The following is a 24,979-nucleotide window of genomic DNA, read 5'->3' on the forward strand; positions in this document are numbered from 1 at the left end:
TTTTGCAAGATTGCAGCGTGCTCTGTCTATGCTGTTTTTTTCTTCTTCTATAAATAGTGGGAAAAACACCAGAAAAAAAATCATGTCTTTTTGCAATCATGTGTTGTTGTTTTGTTTTGTTTTTGCTGGGGTTTTTTTTCGCCGATCTTTTTAGAGTGTACCTGTTGCAATTTTTTTTTTAAGAGATCAACATGAGTTGTGATCACAAGCAGTTTTGCAATATACTCGCTTTATATATGTTTTCTATAAGAAAAACAAAACAAAAAAAACATACACAGGAAGTCTCTGTCCTTTGTGTTCTTTGTTCATCATCCAGGAGACAAAGCTCTTTGCTATGCAAAAATTCACTCAGTATAATGTCACAGAGGTTTTGGTGCTGTGTGACAGGACAGCTGACTGTACAATGCAAGCACCCCCCAGGATTCTCTGCTACTAAATGTGGACGTGCAGCAGCTGTACACATGGGCAGTGAAGGGAGACAATGTATAATGTTGATTTTAAAGGGAAAGAATCAGCTCAATTGGGCTGATATGGTTCCCTGGAGCGCTGTATACAGCTCCTGAGCAGCCCGCGGCACGTACTGCCGCGGCTACAGCAGAAGCTGTATAGTCAGAGAAAAAGAAGTTTTATTACCGGGTGCACGGCAGGCGGAGGCGAGGAGGAAGTCATCTAGGCGGCACCACGCCAGTGCCTAGTCATTGCTCTCTGCCTGTCAGCGTGATCACGGCGGGATGATAGACAGGGAGAGGTGCCAGTAACGGCCTCTCTGCCTGTCAATCATCCCAGCCAAGTGCACTGGGTGTAAAGGGGTGATTGAGATTTTTCAGACATGCTGTAAAGTGAAACTGGCTTAGTTGCCCCTAGCAACCAATCAGATTCCACTTTTCATTCCTCACAGACTCTTTGGAAAATGAAAAGTAGAATCTGATTGGTTGCCGGGGGCAACTGAGCCAGTTTCACTGTACACCATGTTTGATAAATCTCCCCCAGAGAGTATTTTACAAACTTACTCACAACCCCTGCTGATTTCTGCAACAGTGCCTCTTTAATAATAATAATAATAATAATAATAATAATAATAAAAAGAATGGAATTACATGACTTGTAATACAAAACGGAGGATCAAATGCCAAATAAAAAAACTAAAAAAAAAAAAAAAAAAAAGCGAGAAAGATGCCGAGAAGCAGTATAAAACAGCTTTTTGGGTCTTTTTCTGTCTTCTGATGGAAGTCTCAGTCACCTACATCAATAGCCACAGTCCTGTGCAGAGAAATGTGCAAAAGGTCAGTCAGACAGTGTGAGGCCGAGCACGGCGGGGCTGATAATGACATGTATGTATGTATTGTGCACCAAGGACGGGAATACACTGTAATTGGCCTTCGATCTTCACTTCTACAAAAATCTATTTTTTCCCATATACATTCAGCCTCACAATTAAATGGGAATTAACAGCTGCACAGCTCCATCGATTCCATAATAATTCTTTTCCCAATACACAAAGAAATGGGAGGGTGGAGGGAGGGAGACGTCTGTATACCTGGAGTTATAGCCCTGTCTTGTAATGCTTTGCAGGTGGAAGCCTCAGGAGTGGAGTCAGTGCATCCTTGTGCCGGATTATGTGAGACAAGGCATTGCAGGGGCCACCGAGTCATGTGGCCCCGGGATACAATCCAGAGGTAAGTCCGGGAGAAATACTAATTATTGTTTACATCAGTGCATTCCAACTACAACCCCCATCATGTCCTGAGAAGAGATTCCTAATGAATGCCCTGGTATTGCAGAACTACGACCCCCATCATGTCCTGAGCAGAGATTCCTAATGAATGCCCCGGTATTGCAGATCTACAACCCCCTTCATGCTCTTACCAGTGTTCCCTAATATATAGCCCTCCAGGTATTGCAGAACTACAACCCCCATCATGCTCTTACCAGTGTTTCCTAATATACTGTATGGCCCTCCAGGTATTGCAGAACTACAACCCCCATCATGTCCTGAACAGTGTTCCCTAATACATTGCCCTCCAGGTATTGCAGAACTACAACCCCCATCATGTCCTGAGCAGTGTTCCCTAATAAATGGCCCTCCAGGTATTCAGAACTACAGACCCCATCATGTCATTAACGGTGTTCCATAATATATGTCCCTCCTGGTATTGCAGAACTACAACCCCCATCATGTCCTGAGCAGTGTTCCCTAATAAATGGCTCTCCAGGTATTCAGAACTACAGACCCCATCATGCCCTGGCCAGTGTTCCCTAATCTGTGGTCCTTCAAGTATTGCAGCACTGCAACCCCCATCATGTCCTGAGCAGGGTTCCCCAATATATGGCCCTCCAGGTATTGCAGAACTACAACCCCCATCATGTCCTGAGGAGGGTTCCCTAATCTGTGGCTCTCCAAGTATTACAGAACTACAACCTTCATTATGCTCAAAGTAATGTTCCCTAGTGTGTAGCTCTTTAGTAGTTGCAGAACTACAACTCCCATCATCCATTGAGCAGTGTTTCCCAATATGTGTCTCTCCAGGTGTTGCAAAACTATACCTCCATACTAGGAGTAATAATTTCCTATTTTCCATCCTATTGCACTCTGCCATCATGCCTTAGAGGGGTTGTACAGGATTAGAAAAAGCATAACTACTTTTTCTTGCAAAAACAGCGCCACCCCTGTCCTCAGGTTGTATGTGCTATTACAATTCAGCTCTATTCACTTTAGTGGAACTAAGCTGCAAAACTCCCAACACCCAACCTGAGCACATGAGAGGCCATGTTTAAGCTTGGATCCCTTTAAGCAGTGTCTTCCATTTTGTGGCACCGTTGCAAAACTACAACTCCTGTCATGCCTGATGGGAATGGTAGTTTTGCAATAGCTGGGGAGCCACAGGTTAGGGAACAGTGGTCTGCACATGTCAGCCACCTATAGAACGACGGCCATGTAAGCGCTGGTAATTGCTTCGGCCGGGAAGCGAGGATTTCATTGCCCTCAGATATAAAATATTTGTGACCAATTATTATCCATCATTTGGAGAGCGGCTTCTAATGTAAGCGTAATGACTGTAAAAATGACGCCTGACACCATTAAATTGTCTAATAATTGCTGCACGTCCCATATACATTATACAAAGCTCATTGGCACCTGCAAAGGCAGATAGTCTTATGTGGGGGAGGGGGACTGCATTCATTATGTTTTTAGGGAAATTGGACTTTTATTGTAAGAAAATGTAATTATTGTAAGGCTGCTCTTACTGGACGCATGCGCCTCAAGAGAAGAGAGACCCTTGTGTTGTAGGCTTTTAATGGACACATAGGTTTGTACACAGATCACAGCCAGCGACAGCCTTAGGATACATAGCAACCTGTGCCAGCACTTTTCCTTTATGTCTCCATCTAGCCCAGGTCATTTTGAAGTCTTCTTCTGGCCATGAATAAAAAACATGTTAGGCTTCTTGCTCCAGTACATATATTAGTTAGGTTCCCCGTCCCCCTATATAGTAGTTAGGCCCCCCTGTGTCCCTTATGTAGTTTTAAGGCTCCTTTATAATAGATAGATTATAGATATGCTCTGTGCTCCCGTATAGTACAGGCCCCACTGTGCAGTCCCTATATAGTATCTGGACCCATTTAGTAAGAGGCCCCTAAATAGTATAGCTACCCATCATGCAGCCCTTATTCAGTAAAAGAGCCCCCTAACCCCCCCCCCCCCCCCCTGGCAACCCTCATATAAAATCAGGCTCCTCCCTGTTCACCCCATATGGTATAAGCTACCTTGTGCAGCCCCCCCACATATGGTATTAGCCCAACCCCCATATAGTATTATACCCCATGCAGCCCATATAATATCACCCCCCCCTTGCAGCCCCCATATAGAATCAGTTCGCCCAGTCCCCTCCTCCTGCAGCCTCATTTAATATCAGTTCCCCTCTGCAGCCCCAATATAGAATCAGAGGCACCCCATCTGGCAGCCCCCATTTAATAGTCTCCACCCACACAATCCCCATGTTGTATCAGGCCCTACTCTGGTAGATGTCATAGGAATCTGGAGGCATGCTGAATGCATCCCAAACCTGTGGAGGGTCCATAGAGCCAACACCACCATCCAGGTGGTCTTACAGAAGCTCAAATGGGCTCAAGTCTGGGAAATTAAGGAGTCAAGTCTTAATTTTGCCATAAACTTTGACAAAGTACATTAAGAAGGCACATCTGTTGTGGAGCTGCCATTGGTATCAATAAGGTAAAGGCAAGAATAGCGCAGAAAATAGGGTCGATCGGCACCATGTGAGATCTGTTATATGAACAGAAACCGCAAGACCAAACCAATGAGGAGTTGATGTTCATTTTCCAGACTACTCTCAGTCTTGAAGATGAATTCTGGTCGCCATGGGCAACAAGGCTTCTTCTTTAAGGTGTCTTTCATCTATGACCTCCATAGAACACTCAGAGTCATTTCCCATCCTCTTCTTGGGAGATGTCCTAGTGTGAAGCTAATGACTTATTTCATGTCTCAAGTGCCGAGATTATGTCTCCAGACGCCTCTAAGCTTGAGGAGATCATTGTCATAGACCCATAATCATCTTATAAGGAGGTATCATTGATATTAAGTCTCGGGAAGAAAATATACGTAATTAATTTCATTGTAGAAATCACATTATATTTGCCAGTATAAAATTTCAGACTTTGTCTACTAAAAGAGCAAAGGGGTGCAGGGGAAAAAGGGACGACTTCATTAATAGGAGGAACGACTTAATTGCATGTATTAGACGTATTCATTGTACTTGTTATATTCTTACGCAAAGTTCCTTTCAAGCTCTGAAATGGTGATTGTTCTGTTAATGGCCCCATTTTATTACGGCTTCAAATGGCCCGAAAGCTCCATGCTGTGTAATGCACCGGCGGCTGATTCCCCGTTTTGGGGATCGAACTGAACTCAACTAATTAAAAGTGAGACGGTCAATTGACTTGCTGAGCACAAATCCTAAATCCGATGCTTTGTCTTACTCGTGAGATGGTCCATAAATATTCTATATTCTAGGCAATAATATTCCTTTAATTCTCCGTCCCATACTCCAAAATTTGTGATATTATGGCATAGACTCTGAAATCAATTTTTTGCTCAGAATCATAGGCCACAAAATACACAACGGAAATTCAGAAGGTAGCTCACATTTATATGAAGAATCCCCTAGAGCCCTAGACAAAGAGAGACATGCAGTCTTGCCTTTAAAATAGTATACACTTAAAGAGAACCTGTCACCACCCCCCCACGCCCCCCATGCCGGGGCAGAGCCCAGCCAACCCCCCGCTAGAGACCCAGATACTTACCCCGTTCCTGGAGCTGCTCCCGCTGCCAAAATATCACCGTAGGAAGCCTGGCGCGCGCATCAGAGATGAGCCCGACGCTCATAGAGAATGACGGCTCCATTCATTCTCTATGAGCATTGGACTCATCTCTGATGCGCGCCTGGCTTCAGACGGTGATATCTCAGTGGCGGGAGCGGCTCCAGGAGCGTGACTTTGTGTACGGGGTAAGTATAAGGGTCTCTAGCGGGGGGTCGGCCAGGCTCTGCCCCAGCACAGGGGGTGACAGGTCCTCTATAAGCACAGGTGGTGTACCTAGTGTATTGCTATGAGGAGGGTGGGGTATATGTGTACCTAGTGTATTGCTATGAGGAGGGTGGGGTATATGTGTACCTAGTGTATTGCTATGAGGAGGGTGGGGTATATGTGTACCTAGTGTATTGCTATGCGAATAGTAGTGTGTATGTATGCCTAGTGTATTGCTATGAGGATAGTGGTGTGTATGTAGGCCTAGTGTATTGCTATGAGGATAGTAGTGTGTATGTATGCCTAGTGTATTGCTATGAGGATAGTGGTGTGTATGTAATGTATGCCTAGTGTATTGCTATGCGAATAGTGGTGTGTATGTATGCTTAGTGTATTACTGTGTGAATAGTAGTGAGTACTTGGAGGGCAGAGTGTATGTATGCCTAGTGTATTGCTATGAGGATGGTGAGGTTTAGAAATAGATATAACTTCATGTCATGTCTCTTCCTTCTTCTCTTTCTCACAAGAAAATCTGGAGATAAACATTTCCTTCCCGCCTTCCTCTTCTTTAATCTTTATTCTACAACTGTTTCTCATCTGCGAGTGTAATGATGGTTGTAGTCTTGTAAATCTTATCTGTTTGTGCATGGCACCATATATGCGATGACAATATCAATTTTATATGATTAGTTACAGTTTAGTTTTAACCCTCCAAGCCCGAGGGAAGGGCAATCCTTTAGCCATGGATTTAGTAGAGGTTTCCTCCACAGGGGTTTTTTCCTCTCTTGAGTGCTGAAGTATGATATGTGATATAAGAATTAGCTTTGTTTTGCATAATTTTTTTATAGTTTTTTTGCCTGGACTTGTAGTTCCAAGTTATACATTTGTGGCATTGAATTAAGTATGCACAAATTTGTAAATAAATTAAAGAAAAAGAAATACATGGCATATTTTATTTACTGTCACAGCTTTGGTCTGGTGGTTCAGGAGTCAGGTGTAAATTGCAGGCAAGGTATAGTGGACTTATTTTATGGTGGTGGACAGGCTGAGCTTTGGACGTTGGAGTTGTTTCAAAGGAACGTGAGGGTCCATCCTAAATCCAAAATGCATGTATGTTCATTCTTTGACTGCATCATCTGTTCATTGGGACTAATTCCTGTCCTAGATTTTTGAAGCTTTTTACATGTGCAAGACACACAGAATAAGTAACATGTCACTTAAGTAATGTGCACCTAAAAATACCCATTGAAAATAATGGACACATCTGTTGGTGTCCCTTAAGGTCTTTACCAGTTATCATCATATGCATGTAAATATGATGATCCCATTCACTGACAGCAAACAGAGCAATGATAACATAAAGTATATCAGAAAGATGTTTTCTTAACATAAATCAAAAAAAAATATAAGGAGCCGCATCCACCATTGCTGATCCTAAGTCATTCTCCACAACTGATGCCTGAAGAGAGAACACGGTCGTCCATGTTGTTTCCATTGTATCCTGCTGGATAGAGCGAGGGTTGTCGTGCAGTCATGCATGCTGCAGATCATTTAGTATTCAGTCAGCCGTTTCACACCCGGGAGACAGGGATTCCTGACATGGACTCTGCATTAACACTTCGCTCCCAGACCTGAGGCCCGGGCCGTGTTAAATGCTCAGACAGTAGAATTCATGATGTTACCGGCTCGGCTGGAATCTTGTCTGACACTTAAACGTGTGAGAAGGCGCTATTACTGCGGGGGAACATTCACAGCGATTGGTCCAACAAGACAATCAGCAAAGTGTAAAAACTTCAACAAAACATTAGCACCAAGGTTGGCGTGAGGGTCATCCCCATAGACGTCCGCAGGCAGTGACCCCCAGCAGCTAGGGCTAAGAGGCCAGTCACCTTAGATCACAGCACTAGGATACCAGGCATAGATGATATGTTCACTGGTAGTTGCCAGTAGCCTCATCCAGCCGTCTGTTTGGGATAATTGCCGCCTGCTCTTGGCTCCGTCACCCAGGGAGAAGGTGGTGGATTCAACCTCTGCGGCCAGTGCCAGAAAGACATTTTCTATTTGGCTACACAGCATCTAGTCATTTCCAATTTTTACGTCTTTCATAACCACAACTATAGACAAAAGCTAATCAAATGTCTGATGAATGCCATTATATACATATATATAGATAGATAGATAGATAGATAGATAGATATAAACCACTGCCTAATGAAAACTGCAGCACATCTCGAATAGGTCGAGAATTTACCCAACTACTTAATGGAGAAATTTTTAATAACCCTTAGAGGACCCGGTCAATTTAAATTTTAGCGTTTTCGTTTTTTCCTTCTTGTGCTTAAAAGGCCATAGCACTTGCATGTTTTCACCTAGAAACCCACATGAGCCCTTATTTTTTTGCACCACTAATTGTACTTTGCAATGACAGTCTGAATTTTTTCATAAAGTACACTGCGAAACCAGAAAAAATTCAATGTGTGGTGAAATTGAAAAACAAAAAACAAAACACATTTTGTTTATTTGGGGGGTATTTGTTTTTACGCCATTCGTCCTGGGGTAAAACTGACTTGTTACAGTATATATGTTCCTCAAGTCGTTACGATTGCAACGATATGTATAACTTTCATTGTATCTGATGGCCTGTAAAAAATTCAAACCATTGTTATCACAAATACATGTTCCTAAAAATGGCTCCATTCCCAGGCTTATAGCGCTTTTATCCTTTGGTCTATGAGGCTGTGTCAGGTGTCATTTTTTGCGCCATCATCTTAACTTTCTATCGTTACCTTGATTGCGCATATGCGACTTTTTGATCGCTTTTAATTACAATTTTTCTGGATTTGATGCGACCAAAAATGCGAAATTTTGCACTTTGGGATTTCTTGGCGCTTACGCCATTTACCGTGCGAGATCGGGAATGTGATAAATTAATAGTTCGGGAGATTACGCACGCGGCGATACCAAATATGTTTGTTTATTTATTTGTTTATTTATATTTATAACATGGGAAAAGGGGGGTGATTCTGACTTTAATTAGGGGAGGGGGCTTTTTATTAATAATAATACTTTTATTTTTACTTTTACACTTATACTAGAAGCCCCCCTGGGGTTAGGGTTATTCCCCCTGGGGTTAGGGTTATTCCCCCCTGGGGTTAGGGTTATTCCCCCCTGGCGTTAGGGCTATTCCCCCCTGGCATTAGGGCTATTCCCCCCTGGCGTTAGGGTTATTTCCCCTGGGGTTAGGGTTATTCCCCCCTGGGGTTAGGGTTATTCCCCCCTGGGGTTAGGGTTATTCCCCCTGGGGGACTTCTAGTATAAGTGCACTGATCTCTCATTGAGATCTATGCTGCATAGATATGCAGCATAGATCGATGAGATAGGCACATCGATTGCCTCCGGCTGCTGCAGCCGGAAGCAATCGAGTGCCGAGGCGGGATCAGCGCCATTACGGCGCTGACCCCGGACGGGGTAAGATGTGTGGATCGCTCCTCCGGGACAACGTACCGGAGGAGTGATCCTCCCCACTAGACACCAGGGAAGTGCTGCGGTAGGTAATCGGATGCAGCTGTCCACTTTGACAGCTGCATCTGATTACTGTATTAGCAGGCACGGCGATCGGACCGTGCCCGCTAATAGCCGCGGTCCCGGGCTACAAGCGGCACCCAGGACTGCGGCAGTTCAGAGCGCAGCCGCCATGCGGCCCCGCTCTGAACGCGTGAAGGTGGCCCTGGACGTACGGGTACGTCCAGGGTCGCCTAGGGGTTAAATTATTGTATTGGCCCCTGAAAGTTATACAAATCCCCAATATACACTTATTACGGGAAATGCACATAAAGTGCTTTTTTTCCCAGCTCTCGTCGGGTTGTGTCGGGTCGTGACATCACCATTTTATCCAGGAAGTGACATCACCATGTTATCCAGGAAGTAACATCACCATTTTATCCAGGAAGTGACAACACCATGTTATCCAGGAAGTGACATCACCATTTTATCCAGGAAGTGACAACACCATGTTATCCAGGAAGTGACATCACCATGTTATCCAGGAAGTGACAACACCATGTTATCAAGGAAGTGACATCACCATTTTATCCAGGAAGTGACAACACCATGTTATCCAGGAAGTGACATCACCATGTTATCCAGGAAGTGAAGCCTTGATGCAGTAGTAAGTGAAGGGAAAAAAGCACTTTAAAAGCATTTCCTGTAATAAGTGTATATTGGTGATTTGTATAACTTTTAGGGGGCAATATAATACTTAAATAAAATTTTTTGCTAGACTTCTCCTATAAAGGGAACAATTAGCCCAGTAGGGCTCATATGGTTCCCTGGAGTGCTGTATAAAACTCCTGTGCAGCTTGCAGGTGCGGCTGCAGCTTAATAATGAAGAGAATAAAGTTTAATCCCCCAGACACGGCAGGCGGCTGTGCACAAGGGAGTGAGACACCTAGTGGCTGGAGTAGAGCACAGCAACTACCAACCTTGGTGTGGCACCTGAGTGAACTAGTTTTACCTGGGTGTGTGTAAGACAAGGAGAACCAGTTGTAGAGGGACACGAGCCGCAGGTTGGAGATCACAGCCCATCGTAGAGGAAACAGAGATTCCTGTTCTGCCTGTATGATGTTGCGGCGCTCATTACAGACACTTCAGAAACTCGTCTCATTTAAAATTTACTTGCATCAAAGTGTCTGCCCGGGTCATTTATGTTTTACAGATTTACAGATCTTTTTCATTGCTCGGTATAATGTGACATCAGGAATCGCTGCTAATTATACAGACGGCAGAATCCTGCTCCTCATTCACAGTCATTACGCCGTCATTCCATAAAGGCAAAACAACCTGCGTCCTCTTAGGGTGAAAGAAAGAAAAGTGCAGAGGACGAGTGCCGAGACAAAGGCGACGCCGCGTTATCCTCCACCACAGATTGCTGCCGGCTCGGAAAATATTCATTATGGAAACAAATCGCACAGTTGGAAATGGTGATACCTGGGCCAGGGTGAGGGGAAACACCACCTCATGTCTTTCTTGGTGTTTTCTTGTGTTGCAGACGTTAAGTGTGGTGTTTTGGGTCGGTTGGGGGGTGCTCTTGGGGTCGGTGCTCTTGCAGTGATTTTTTTTTAAGACACTCTGTGGTTTTTGGTCACATGGGCCTGCATTGTTTTTTTTCTTTACTTAAAGATTTTCTATCACTTAAAAAAAAAACTTTTGACGTGTCAAACGTTTTGATTGGTCAGGATGTTTAGACCCCCATGATCACTAGATCCCGGCTAAGGCTGGTTTCTCACATTGCTGTTTTATTGGGGTATTGCATCATTTATGTCAAGACGCAGCAGTACCGTGTCAATGCTGCAGTAAAAACATAGCCTGAGCTCTTAAAGGGGCACTCCGGTGAAAATCTTTTTCTTTCAAATTAACTGGTTTCAGAAAGTTATATAGATTTGTAATTTATTTAAATAAAAAAAAAATCCCCAGTCTTCCCATACTTATCAGCTGCTGTATGTCCCGCAGGAAGTGGTGTATTATCTCTAGTCTGTCACAGTGTTCTGTGCCGCCACCTCTGTCCATGTCAGGAACTGTCCAGAGCAGGAGAGGTTTTCTATGGGGATTTGCTGCTCTGGGCAGTTCCTGACATGGACAGAGGTGGCAGCAGAGAGCACTGTGTCAGACTGGAGAGAATACACCACTTCCTGCAAGACATACAGCATTTGATAAGTACTGGAGTCCCCCTTTAAAGGGGTTTTCCAGCTCTAAAAAAAATGACAGCCCCACTCTTGTCTGCAGGCTGGGGGCAGGTTCTGCATATCGGCTCCATTAAAGTTAATAGAGCCTAATTTCAAACCACACCTGAACTGGAGACAAAAGTTGTGTTGTCACTGGAAGAAAGTGGCCATGTTTTTCTAATACTGATAATCCCTTTAACTCCCAGTGCGCTGTCTTTGAAATTCTGTGTAGCCCATCTCCTGCGGGGAGGCAAAGATCTGAGCAAACCCAGGAGTGAAGTGCACAGCCGAGGGCTTCTCCCAGCTCCCTCTAATGTCAGGTTTATCTGAACTCCCAGATCCCCAACTCATCAAAAGTTTTTTGAACGTGACGCATCACGTTTAAAAGAATTGTAGAATTTTATAATCCAAATTTATTGTAATTTGTTTTAGGCAATACACTCACAGATAAGAAGGGACTCAAATTACCCCCCCCCCCCCTTGTCTCGTCAAGATGACCCTTCTTAGGGTACCCTCTAACATTGCAGACAATAACATTCCCACATTGGCTGGCGATTGGCTGCATGGTTTTGAGAGTAAATCGTGTTATCATTGGCCACTGTATGTGGGCATGGATTTGTCTGCATGCAGGTACTACCCCATTTCAATGGACCCTTAAATTTTTTCAATGATCAGCTGATCACCACAGCTCCAGCTTCGAAAACTCTTGAAGATCAGTTAAGATCGTTGGGGAAAGTGGCGTCTGTCCATATTTTCCCTGCAGTGCCATCTACAGGAGAGATGTCGTATAACAAGCTGGCTAAAACAGGTTCCTTAGCAGTGGACCTATCATTATGATACTTAGACAGGAGGATGCCCTTTAAGAATATTTGTTCGGCCTTCCTCTGTATACACAGATCAGATCAAAGATTCATTTTGTTTAGGGATGAGCGCAACTGGAGCAGTCCAATCGTTCGGCATTTGATTACCGGTGGCTAAAGAAGTTGGATGCCCTGGGGAGCCCAGAAAACATGGGTCATAGGCTGTATCCATGTTTTCCCTAGGGCCGCATCCAACTTCTTCAGCCACCGGTAATCAAATGCCGGGGATGGGACTTGAGCATGTTCATACGTTTAGGGTACTATTACACGGAACGATAATTGGCCGAATCGGCCCTATACGGCCTATTATCGCTCTGTGTAATAAACACAACGATCAGTCGATGACAACGATCATCGGCTGATCGTTGATATAGGTTTTGGCCTATAATTGTCGCTATGTGTAATAGCGTTGCGCAGCCGGCGGCTGACAATATGCAAAGTGCATACATTACCTATCCATGGTCCAGGGCTCCTCTTGTGCTCTGCTTCTCCCCGGGTCCCGTGTGCTCCAGCTGTCTGAGCTGACAGGCCACTCAGCCGATCACAGACTGGGACCGTCGCGAGCAGTGATTGGCTGAGAGGCCTGTCAGCTGAGACAGGCCGCTCTGAAGCTGGAGCATGCGGGACAGGGGGAGAAGCAGAGTGCAAGAGGAGCTCTGCAGCATGGATAGGTAATGTATAGAGTTTAAGCAAGGGCTGCAAGGATGTCGGTAATGTCCATGCAGCCCTTGTTAAACGATTATCGGGCCGTTTACAGTTATTATTGGGCCCCCATCGGCCCGTGTAATATCACCCTTAGAAGACATCATGGTGATCCAGTGCCTCTAAGGAGAAGCAGTATTACAGGATTTCTGCTGGTTATGATTTATTCTTTCGCCTTTTTTGCTTTTTTTGCTCTAGAATCCATGTTACTAATGTAGTTACAGATACAATGGTGCAAACATTCCAGCTTATCGTTTCCCGCTGAGGGGAGTGAAAAAAGTTTCCAGTCTGTAAGGCAGAACAATGGCAGCTGCTGCTGTACATCTTGCTGCCGGTTACGCTCCGTAAACTTAATGGAGCTGTTTGTCAGCGCGCTAAGTGCACATTAAGTATAATTTCAATCCCACAGCCCTTGATTTTCAGTAAACTGATACGTTCTCATTCTCCACATTTCCCTCTGATTTATTTGATTTTATTTTTATCTCAGGAACTGGTAGCGCCCCCCCCCCCCCCCTCCTCTCGCCGGCTTCGGCACCGGCCGCTCACAAGCATAGCATTAAAATGCAATTTGAAATGAATTAGTTCACCCTGAAGAGAACCCGCTGAGGACTTGTTACAGCTGTAACAAATAGAAGCAATCAACATAATATCCACGCCTAGGGTTCCTATTATTCCGAAAATGTAGTTATCACTGTATCAATTACCAAAAAATTACGGCCAAATGTTTAGAGGGAAAAAAAAGTTACAAAACAAAGGTTTCTGGTAATGCCCATTTTGGAGGGGGCACGCTTCTGGTATGATCAGTCAACGATCTGTATCTTACATGTACATAAACAGCGCCACACCTGGTCACAGGATTTGTGTGGTAGTGCAGCTTAGAAAAATATGATATTTTTGTTGAAACAGCACCACTCTTGTGTATAGATAAAAGAAACATATTCCAGCAATCCAATAAAATCTGGTATTTATTGTGTTAATTCCATAAAATCGTGACATGCAAAGTAGAAAAATGATAGACGCGTTTCAGCCCGCTCTGAGCCTTGATCACAGCACCCAGCCTCACAAAGATGTACCATATAGATGGTGTATTCCAGTAGCCTGTGACCCTGAGGATTCTTTAGCCAAAACAAGTAGGGCGCTTTGTGCTCACATTTTATATACACTCCCCTTTCTGTACAGCACATATTATTAGGTTCTATATACTCATATACGGAGGCTGCCGGCTTAGGGTATGTGCACACAGATTCCAAGCGGAGAACTTCAAGCAGATTCCACCGCGCGCCCCCGCTTATACAGTTCTTCCACCCATCCCATAGGCTCCATTTTATGCTCAGGCAGATTCCGCCATTCGCCCAAAGAATTGACATTGAATCTGCTTGAAGTTCTCTGCTCAGAATCCGTAGTGTGCACATACCCTTAAATAGTAATGTATTGAGCTGTCCTAGGTTGGTTGTGCTTTATACTAGTTACTAGCAATAAAAGGTGGCGTTGGTTTTTATTTGTTTTCACCTGTATAACCATTCCATAATAATAATATGCCATGTAACAAAATCTGCAAACACAGATTTATATTGAATTTCCACTTTTTTCCTTGAAGTCAATGGGGAAAATTGGCAAGAAATTTGCAGCATTTTTGACGCGGACTTAAATTTTGCACCATGGGTTAATCTTTCTACAGATTGGGTAAGACTATATTAATACACCGGCAATTCTCGTCCGTAATTGTGAATCCACAAACTACGGACCCATCTATTTGAATGTCCCCGTTCATCTACGAATGGATTTGTGCACTGCGGACAGCTACGGATGCACATCTATTGCCGGAGCTTAGGGAGACAGGTGCATTATCATCATGTGGTAGCCATCACAGGTCTATAGTATTACTTTTATACTTGCTTATGCTTTTTTACTTTGCTATAACCTAAAGCATAATAAGAATAAAGAAATCCTTTGGTTTCAATGATCCGACTGTATTGTTCCTATTTCCCGAGAAGCTTTTTACCAGCCTGGGATTAGATTGACTTCCCCCCCTGTTTGCTGTAATAACTCGGCACGCTCCTCTCTACTGGCTGAGCACCACTAATCCCGGCCAGGGAAGTGTGTCGGCTTTCTAAATTTTTTTTTTTAAAGAAGAACTATATTAATTTGTGTGACTACTTGTGCGAGGAATTGTGCAGAAAGCGTTGAGATTGCTGGAAAGCAGGAATCCGGACGAGCTGTGACCTCGCAGAACTTCACCAAGGTGGAAATGAGTTGTGCGGCGCTGCCTTGTGGTGCTTTAATAACCGATCCCATTGCAAGCGTTTTATCTTCACGCCGGGTGCTGCCAACTCTGTATCCGCGTGCCGCTTCTCCAGCTGTGACAACTAAAATCTAAATGGACGTCTTGTAAAACTCCCAAAAGACATCAACATAGTGCGGAGAATTCTTCTTCATTTGTATCAGTCTCCAGTACTTAGTGGATTAGCGTCTTCCCAAAGCCGCCAGTGTGCAGGCAGATGGGGCCCCTTATCTCAGTGATTGGCAGCTCTTTGCTAGGATCTATTATTTTATTTCATTTTATTTTTGTGTTGTTTTACTGCAACCTATAGGGCAAGATTAACCAACCAGTAGCCTGGGATATGTACACCGTGTTTTCCTGGAAATAAGAAAGTGCTTATTTTCAGGGGACGTCTTATTCTTCCATTAGGAAGAGCTCACATTTATTGTTAAACAAAAAAAAGAACATTTATTATATACTATACAGTCTGGAGACTGTAACGATCTCCCATAGTAGTTCCTGGACCACTTGTACAGCACAGACAGTATTGCAACTTCTGCCCACTAGGGGGAGCTCACCACAACACACTCGTACAGCACAGCAGGGACAGCGTACGGTATGGTGGCTTCTGGCCACCAGGGGGAGCTCATTACAGTGCACTCATACAGCACAGCAGGGAGAGCGTACAGTATGGCGGCAAGCTATGAGATAACAGCAGGCAGTGTGCAGCCCTACATCTTGTGGTAGGGGACAACGGGGATGGTGGCAGGGTACAGGTCTCTTGGTGCCTTGATTGAACATTTACAAGTAATGGCCATAAAAGGGAACATCAGAGTTGGTGGCAGGTGACGGTCTTCATGTCCTGCATGCAGCTGCTCTGCAACAAATGGTGAAGGCAGGGAACAGACTAAAAAGAGTTCCCAGCCTGTGGCCTTTAGCTATTGGAAAACTACAACTCCTAATATACTCTGAACAGTGTTCATCCAACCTGTGGCTGTCCAGTGATTGCAAAGCTATAACTCTCATCATGCCCCAATAAACTTTAGCTTACCAGGCATGATGGGAATGGTGGTTTTGCAATGGCTTGAAGATCATAGGTTTGACATTAGAGAAGAGTGCAACTTGAGCATGCTGGAGTCCGATCACTGGGCATTTGGATACCAGTGTCTGAATGTGGCTGTATCCATATTTTCCAGGACTCCCTAGGCTACATCCAACACAAAAGCCAGGTGTTGGGGTTCACGGAACGTTACCAAACCCAAACAATTCGGGAAGTCAACACTAATTTCATCCATTGGCCTGCTCCATTTCCCTTGAACAATACAAGAAGCTATAATTCCGTTCCTGTACCTCTCTCTTACTGCAGTTATGAAGCGGTAAACTTACCAGTAGTCTCCTGGACGTGATTCTCCTGGGGGATGACGGATCTGATCTTATCCATGGAATTATGCAGCTCCCCATTATTGTGCTCAGTTCTGACGCGGGAAACAGCGAAAATGATAAAGAATATTTAATGATATTATAAATAGCGAGCCGCTTTGATGAAAGGAACAATAACACAAGGTAGCGTCTTTCTTGGAGGCTTTTGTTATTTTATCTTGACTCTTCTTCATCTCAGAGTAAGATCTGAACTTGATAAATCACAAATTATTTCCAGAGGGTCCCTGAGATAATCAGCCGCGTCTTTGTACTACCTTGTACCTGATATTTCTGCAGATAGAACAGTGTTTATAACCTGCGTTCTATGGGACTGAATATTTAGAGCTGAGATTCTCCGAGTGATCATTACATCCGGCTAATGAGTATGTGTAATGTGGAGCTCCAGCGTCTGAGATACTAATGGATTTACCTACAGTTCCCAAAGGAACAAGTAAAAAATAACATCTCTATTAAGAGTAAAAGTAGATTCTCACCTTTGAACACTCTCATTACGTGCTGATTAATTCTGCAAAACATCTTCATAGATCACTATAAACCACTGCTTAGACCTAGCACTACAATTCTGACTGCTTACAGCCACCATTAGGTGGTGCTATAGAGCTTACTGCACATTGCTCATATGTTAAAGGGAATCTACCATCAGGTACATCACTGTTTTTATTTTAACCTTAATCGATCAGCACCGGCGCGGGGAAACACCACCCAGTTCCCTCGCTCAGAGTCAGTCTTTTCCCAAGTACTGGCCCACCCCAGAGCACTGAAGGTAGGCCTGCAGAAGGTAGCCCTCAGCATGGATAAGTCCTTGGTCCCCATCTATAGTAGCTTCACCGCAGGTTTTACTAGAATAGTCTGACTAGCACAGGAACACTTCAAGAGATATCATAGAACCCCATAGGTGGGTCCTGGCCTCTAGGCCTGGCCCTCAAAAGTCTCTCAGGTTCTTTCTCATTCTCTCTGTCTCTTACTGAAACTGTCTTAAAGAATACCTCTACAGTCTGCCCTGTGATAGGTTAGTGCAGCAGAGGAAAGACTAGTTTGAGGCTTCCTTGACAGAACAGCAATGACCTGTTCTGGGACATGCAGTTCTTACTATTCCATATTCCAGACCTGTAGACACTCTACATGGGGCTGCAGGTTGTTCACACAATGAAACAATTAAAGGGAATCTGTCAGCTATAAGTTACGTTCCCAACTGTTAAAACTAATAAATAGTTGTTAGGACAAGGAGACACTTGGTACCTTACATATGTCTGTCTGGTTCTCTGGTACAAAGAGTCAAAGAGGCTTTCCCAGGCTCCTGAATAGCTGCAAACTGGAATACATCCTTTCCCCCCTCCCTGCTTGATTGACACCTGGAAGCTGAGTCCCAAGCAGGGTCAGGTATGGGGGGGGGGGAGGAGTGACTCGGTACCCACAATCTGATCCCCCCCCCCCTAAAAAAAAAAAAAAAAAAAAACACTTGCACCTTTGGATAGCTGCTTTTAGTCCAAGATCTGTCCTTGGGTCTGTTTGGCAGGTGATGCAGTTATTGTCCTAAAAAACAACTTTTAAACTTGCAGCCCCGTGCCCAACGGCCATGGCCTAGAGCATCTGTGCCCTAACTTTGCACCACCCCTCCGTCCCTCCTCCCCACCCTCTTCATCATTTGGAATGCCACTGGCACATTTTCTCCTGTCTGAACATTGCACAGGTGCCTTAACGATCCAGCCCATGTGCCGGGCTGACACAGGTGGGGAATAGGAGACAATCTGCCTGGAGCATTCCTAGTGATGAGGAGGGTGGGGAGGAGGAGGGACAGAGAGGTTGTGCCAGCCTAATGCATTAACATTCTAAGCCACGACTGTTGGGCACAGGGCTGCAAGTTTAAAAGTTGTTTTTTAGGACAATAACTGCATCACCTGCCGAACGGACCCCAGAACAGATCTTGGATTAAAATCAGCTATCCGAAGGTACAAGCAGTTTGGGGGGAGGGGGAGATTGTGGGTACAGAGTCACTTTAAGACTAGATGAAGTCAGTCTTCATGAATGTCCCCCTTTGTACTATAGACTTAAAGCATTTTTCTACATTTAAGAATCACAGCCAGATATATGTACGGTACCATGTGTCTTCCGTCCCTAACAGCTATCTTTAGGCCCTTTAACACAAAGCGATTATCGGCCGTATTTGACCTATTATCAGCCATTACGGATCGCTTGCTCCCGGAGATCGCCCCATGTAATAGGGGCTTAACAGTGTCAGCAGTTTGGAACGTGAATTTCAGCTGACAGATTCCCTTTAAACGTGTCATAAGGCAGAGATACAGGTTGGGGCCAGAGGGAGTCTATGGCCGCCGCATTACAGATCTGCAGCACGCGGATCAGTCATGCACGAGGCCCTAAGCTGTATATGTGAAAGCATATAATGCAGGCTACGTCTGCCTCTACTGATACAGGTTTCTAAAACAAATTCCATTCACCACGCGCATTTACCAGGACTTTGAAAAGTGAAATAGTAATCTGTGAGCTGTCAGTGAGCGTCTCTCGCAGCCATCCAGCAGTAACCTGGCATGTGAAGAATCGTCTGCGAGGCCGGGCACACATGACACATTTCGTGGGCTGAGAGAAATTTAAATGCAATCAAATTATTTATTTATTTTTTATTTTTTGCTTTTGAAGTAAAAAAAAATTGCTTCTCGACGACTGAGTGATACGGTGGTGAATGTGCTGCGACACCATTCACATTTACCTCAGACGCCTCAGATAACCGGGCCTGCCATGTGTATTGATCTTCAATCGGTCTTTGATGCGGATAATGGACACAGTTTGTATTATAGGCTCCTGGGTCCCAATGCAAATTTTGCAAATTTTTGGTGTCTTCTTTAGATGAGCATGTTCAAACCCCAATCAGCATTTAATTACCAGTGGTTGAAGAAGTTAGATGCAGCCCTATGGAGTCCTAGAAAACATGGATACAGCCTGTGGCCTATGGTCATGTTGTCCCGGACTCCCTTGGGCTGCATCTATCTTCTTCACCCACCGGTATTACGCCGAATGAGTGGATTCATCTCTAGTGTCTTCCTATGTGTCACCAAGAACAACGTTTATCCCTTCACCCCCTATTATTACAGGCCAGACTCCTTCCTCTGTCCCATGTTTTCCTGGACTTTCTAGGACTGCATGCAACTTCTTCAGCCACTGGTATTCAAATGTAGAGCATTACAATTCGAGTTTGCTTGAGTTGCGCTCATCTCTAGTACTGATCTGTAGATTATAGTCCCCCCAACAGAACCTCGAATGATTTGTCTGAAAGACCCCCTCAAGGAAAAATTATTCCTGTAGCCCCAATCTACAGGTGCTAAAAAAAAAAAAAAAGAATTAATACCCAGGTTTACTTAAAGGGGTTATCCAGCGCTACAAAAACATGGCCACTTTCTTCCAGAGACAGCACCACTCTTATGTCCAGCTTGGGCGGGGTTTTGCTGCTCAGTTCCATTGAAGTGAATGGAGATTAGTTGCAAACCGCACCTGAACTGGAGACAAGAGTCGTGTTGTCTCTAAAAGAACGTGGCCATGTTTTTGTAGCACTGGATAACCCCTTTAAGGCCATATTACTCAGGGGATCACCAGGAGGAGCGAGTGACGCCCTGTCAGGTCAGCACTTGGGTGACCTGGGGCAGTTGGGGCAGGGGCGGTCTTGGCATTTCTGGGGCCCCAAGCGAAGTTCCAAAACAATAGACCACTGTGTATTGCCCCCAGTAGTATATACCCCAATTGTGCGCTACGGATAGTAATATATACTCCTTCTGTGCTGCCGCCAATAGTATATACCCCTTGTGTCCTGCCCCCAGTAGTATATACCCCTTGTTTGCTTCCCCCAGTAGTATATAGACCCCTGTGTGTTCCCCTAGTTATATATAGCCCCCCGTGTGCTCCCTCAGAAGTATATAGACCTCCTGTGTGCTGCCCCAGTTGTATATAGACCCCCAGTTGTATATACTCCTTGTGTGCTCCCACACTAGTATATAGCCCCCCTGTGTGCTCCCCTACTAGTATATAGGCCCCCCTGTGTGCTCCTTCAGGGGTATTTAGGCCCCCTGTGTGCTACCCCACTTGGATATAGACCTCCTGTGTGCTCCCCCACTTGGATATAGACCCCTGTGTGCTCCTCCAGTAGTATATAAACCCCCTGTGTGGTTCCCCCAGTAGTATACAGACCCCCTGTGTGCCCCACCAGTATTATATAGACCCCTTGTGTGCTGCCCCAGTAGTATACAGACCCCTGTGTGCTCCCCCAGTTATATATATACAACCTGTGTGCCTCACAAGTAGTATATAGACCCCCTGTATGTTCCCCCAGTAGTATATAGACCCCCTGTGTGCCCCAACAGTAGTATATAGACCCCTGTGTGCTCCCCTAGTAGTATATAGTCCCCCTGTGTGCTCCCCCACTTTGATATAGACCTCCTGTGTGCTCTCCAAGTTGTTTATAGACCCCATTCTGCTGCCCCAAGTAGTATATAGACCCCCTGTGTGCTGCCCCCAGTAGTATATAGACCCCTCTGTGAAGCCCCAGTAGTCTATAGCCCCCCTGTGTGCTCTCCCAGTTATATATAGCCCCCCTGTGTGCTCCCCTCATTTATATAGACCCCCGATGTGCGCTCCCCCAGTTAAACAGACCCCTGTGTGCTCCCCCTCCCATATAGTATATAACACAATAAAACAAACACTTATACTCACCTGGGTCCGGGCATCTCCTCTTCTCTTTACTCTTGTGGCCGCAGAAAGGGTTTTCCCTGCGATCACAAGAGGCCGCACTCCCCTTGTCCTGGCGCCGATGCTCCAGTGATGTCACTAGAGCGCCGCCACCACAAGGACAAAGCTGCCACTTGTTACCGCAGGGAAAACCCTTCCTGCGGCCACAAGAGTGACTGACAGGAAGGGAGCCAATGTCTCCCGCCCTGTCAGTGCTGCTGCATGTAACTATGAGCGCTCATTATGAGTGCTCATAGTTACAGTTAAGATGGCAGCAGCGAGCGGGGCAGCGGCCCTGTCCAGCGGTCTTGAGCACAAGAGCGGGGCGTGGGGGCCCCCCTGGATGTTGGGGGTGCTTGGTGCCAAAGACCGCCACTGGTTGGGGGGGGGGGGGGGGGGGGGGGTCTGCGAGGGAGCCTATAGGAGATAGCGGTGGCTATCTCTTTCTTGTAGGATCCTGTATCATCTAGAGGCAGGTTATGATGTTTTTTCCTTATGTAAGCTTTGAGTTACACAAGTGTTGTATTCTGTTGCTCTTTGTTCTTCCTATCCTTTGATTCTGTACCTTCACGTTCTAAAGCGTGCTGATATTCCCCTGCGTGGGTTGTTTTCGTTGCTATGATAAGATCTTGCCTTTTTAATTTATAAAATCATATTTTTTTTTTAATTAAATGTCACTAAAATTTTTGAATTTTCAATCTGGTTTAGTTTCTAACCCCTTGAGCGTGCAGCAGTCAGTTTCCACTTCATTAATTTATTTTTTTTAATTTTTTTTTTTTAGGACTTTTTTTTAATTATTATTTTGCAGGATCCGTTGTTTTTATAGTGACATTCATGGTGGTATTGCTGATGGATTTATTCACAGAGAGTAAACAATGGAAATTAAAGGGGTACTCCGTCAAAAATCTTTTTCTTTCAAATCGACTGGTTTTAAAAAGTAATATAGATTTGTAATTTACTTCTGTTTAAAAATCTCCAGTTTTCCAGTACTTATCAGCTGCTGTATGTCCTGCAAGAAGTGGTATATTCTTTCCAGTCTGACACAGTGATCATTGCTACCACCTCTGTCCATGTCAGGAACTGTCCAGAGCAGCAGTAAATCCCCATAGAAAACCGCTCCTGCTCTGGACAGTTCCTGACATGGACAGAGGTGGCAGCAGAGAGCACTGTGTCAGAAAAAAACATACATACATAGAGCAGCTGATAAGTACTGGACGAATGGAGATTTTTAAACAGAAATAAATTACAAATCTATATAACTAAGAGACATATTTTTGTCGGAGTACCCCTTTAATACTATAAGTCATCAGATATCTTAAAATACATGAGGAATTGATACAAACATGCTTTCCCCAAAATTGGGAAAACCCCTTTAATTTCATGATATATCAGTTGAATTAATGAGGTTTTCCACTGTCTTTTTTTATTGATGTCCTATCATCATGATAGGGTATTGATGTCTTATGATTTCTTATTGGTTGGCGCTCAACTTCCAGCACCGTCACAGAATCAGCTGATCAATCTGAAGAGGCTGTAGCCGTCTCTTCACTTCCTACCAGCAACAGCTCCATACATTTAGCAGTGGCTATAACTGGTATTGCAGCTATCATACTGAAGGGATTGGGACGTGCTGCAAAACTATCTGTCCTATCTAGCTATCTATCTATCTCAGCACTTTCTAGATTGGCGGGTGCCAGAGGAATGTTCTGACAATGGACAAAGTAGATTCCAAAAGAACAGATACTTCCCTGCACTCCAGATAGATACTGTGCGCATATTTGTAAAATACTTCTATAAAAAATCTCAAGTCTTCCAGTACTTATCAGCTGCTGTATGTCATGCAGGAAGTGCTGTATTCTTTCCAGTCTAACACAGTGCTCCCTGCTGCCACCTCTGTCCATGTGAGGAACTGTCCAGAGCAGGAGAGGTTTTCTATAGGGATTTGCTACTGCTTTGCACAGTTCCTGACATGGACAGAGGTGGCAGCAGAGAGCACCATACGAGGCTGGAGAGAATACACCACTTCCTACAGGACGTACAGCAGCTGAAGTACTGGAAAACAGGAGATTTTTTTAAAATAGATTTTTACAAATCTGTAAAACTTTCTGATACCTGTTGATATGAAAGTATGTATTTTTTGTTCACGGAATACCCCTTTAAGGTCTTCCTAATCATGATACTATCGTGGCCATATATATTTGCTAGTAAATTTCTACACTGTGCGCAGTAGTAGTATCAAACCCCTGACTCTCCTGCTGTGGCGAAACATGCCGGGACTACTACTCTATAGTATATAACATTTACCATATCACGTTTCCAGTAGGTTTATTACCTTGACAAGACGTCAACTAGAACTCTAGAGGAACCTCGGTATAAAAACACTAATTCATCAGCCAATCAGGCGGCTGCTAGAGTTGCTGACATTGTCTTATCTGTACAGATGGCGCCTAGGGCCTCCTCATGGTGCGATCCTACACGGCGGCGGCATCGTCATTTATTTCAGATGTGCAGGAGCGAGTGTTGGCGGTCCCGGGCACGCTGTGAGGACTGTCACTTATTAACAGTCACAGGTTGTGAGGATGACAGATCTCGCTCCATTTAAAGACTTTTTCTTTACCCAGCATGTGGTGGCTTTCTTCCTAGCGAGCGGCGGCTCGTAAATCCTCGCTTAAATAGGTTCTTCTAAGGTACGAGACAAAGTGTTTTGGTGCTTAAATGTACATCGACCTGATGCATGTGCCAAGTTACTATGGTGACAAAAAATATATATATAATATACTTTTATGATCAACTGCTTGTCACCGCTATTCATGACATTAGCACTTATTGTGAGAGCTTTGTGTCTGGAGTCTGCACGCCAAGAAGGTACAGTGCGCCGCTGCTGCCGAGTACAATAAATGGCAAACAAAGGTAGATACTCTTCAAAAAGAGAGAGAAAAAAAAAACATCTTTATCCTTTTTATTTCAAATGGAAAATAATTTTAAAGTGAAGAAAACTGTTATTGACTAAAAATGGTAAAAAACGTACTCATCTGTAATGTATACTGTCTTTGTGTTTCAATACTGTTTGTACATCTGCTGGGGGGGGAGAGAACACTTATCAGCAGGGGGCCCTCTCTTAGTGGTACCATAGGTGACTGCCTACTCTGCCTACTCCTGGCCCCTCCCCTAATCAGCAGCCAATCAAGACTGTACATTAATGGTAATGGTTTATAATGATTGTCCATATATGGTAATTGTCTGCATGCAGACTGCCCATATATGGTAATTGTCCACATACAGACTGTTCATATGTGGTAATTGTCCACATACAGACTGTCCATATATGGTAACTGTCCACATACAGACTGGCAATATATAGTAATTGTCTACATACAGATTGTCCATATATGGTAACTCACCACATACAGACTGTCCATGTATGGTAGCTGTCCACATACAGACTATCCATATATGGTAACTGTACACATACAGACTGTCCATATATGGTAACTGTCCACATACAGACTGCCCATATATGGTAACTGTCCACATACAGACTATTTATATATGGTAACTGTCTACATACAGACTGTCCATATATAGTAATTGTCTGCATACAGATTGTCCATATATGGTAACTGTCCACATACAGACTGTCCATATATGGTAACTGTCCACATACAGACTGCCCATATATGGTAACTGTCCACATACAGACTATCCATATATGGTAACTGTCCACA

At 44.3% G+C, this 24,979-nt stretch overlaps 1 protein-coding gene across 3 annotated transcripts in view; it reads left to right on the plus strand.

The window, feature by feature from the left end:
• THSD7B (thrombospondin type 1 domain containing 7B) overlaps positions 1 to 24,979 on the plus strand; it is a 420,171-nt gene that overhangs the window by 258,873 nt on the left and 136,319 nt on the right. For all 3 annotated transcript variants that reach the window (XM_069982655.1, XM_069982658.1, XM_069982657.1), the window contains one exon: positions 1,573 to 1,676. In XM_069982655.1, the coding sequence (XP_069838756.1) occupies positions 1,573 to 1,676 (104 nt within the window). The remainder of the gene's footprint in view (positions 1 to 1,572; positions 1,677 to 24,979) is intronic.

The sequence above is a fragment of the Dendropsophus ebraccatus genome, chromosome 9, assembly GCF_027789765.1.
Source record: "Dendropsophus ebraccatus isolate aDenEbr1 chromosome 9, aDenEbr1.pat, whole genome shotgun sequence".
NCBI classification, from domain to species: Eukaryota; Metazoa; Chordata; class Amphibia; order Anura; family Hylidae; genus Dendropsophus; species Dendropsophus ebraccatus.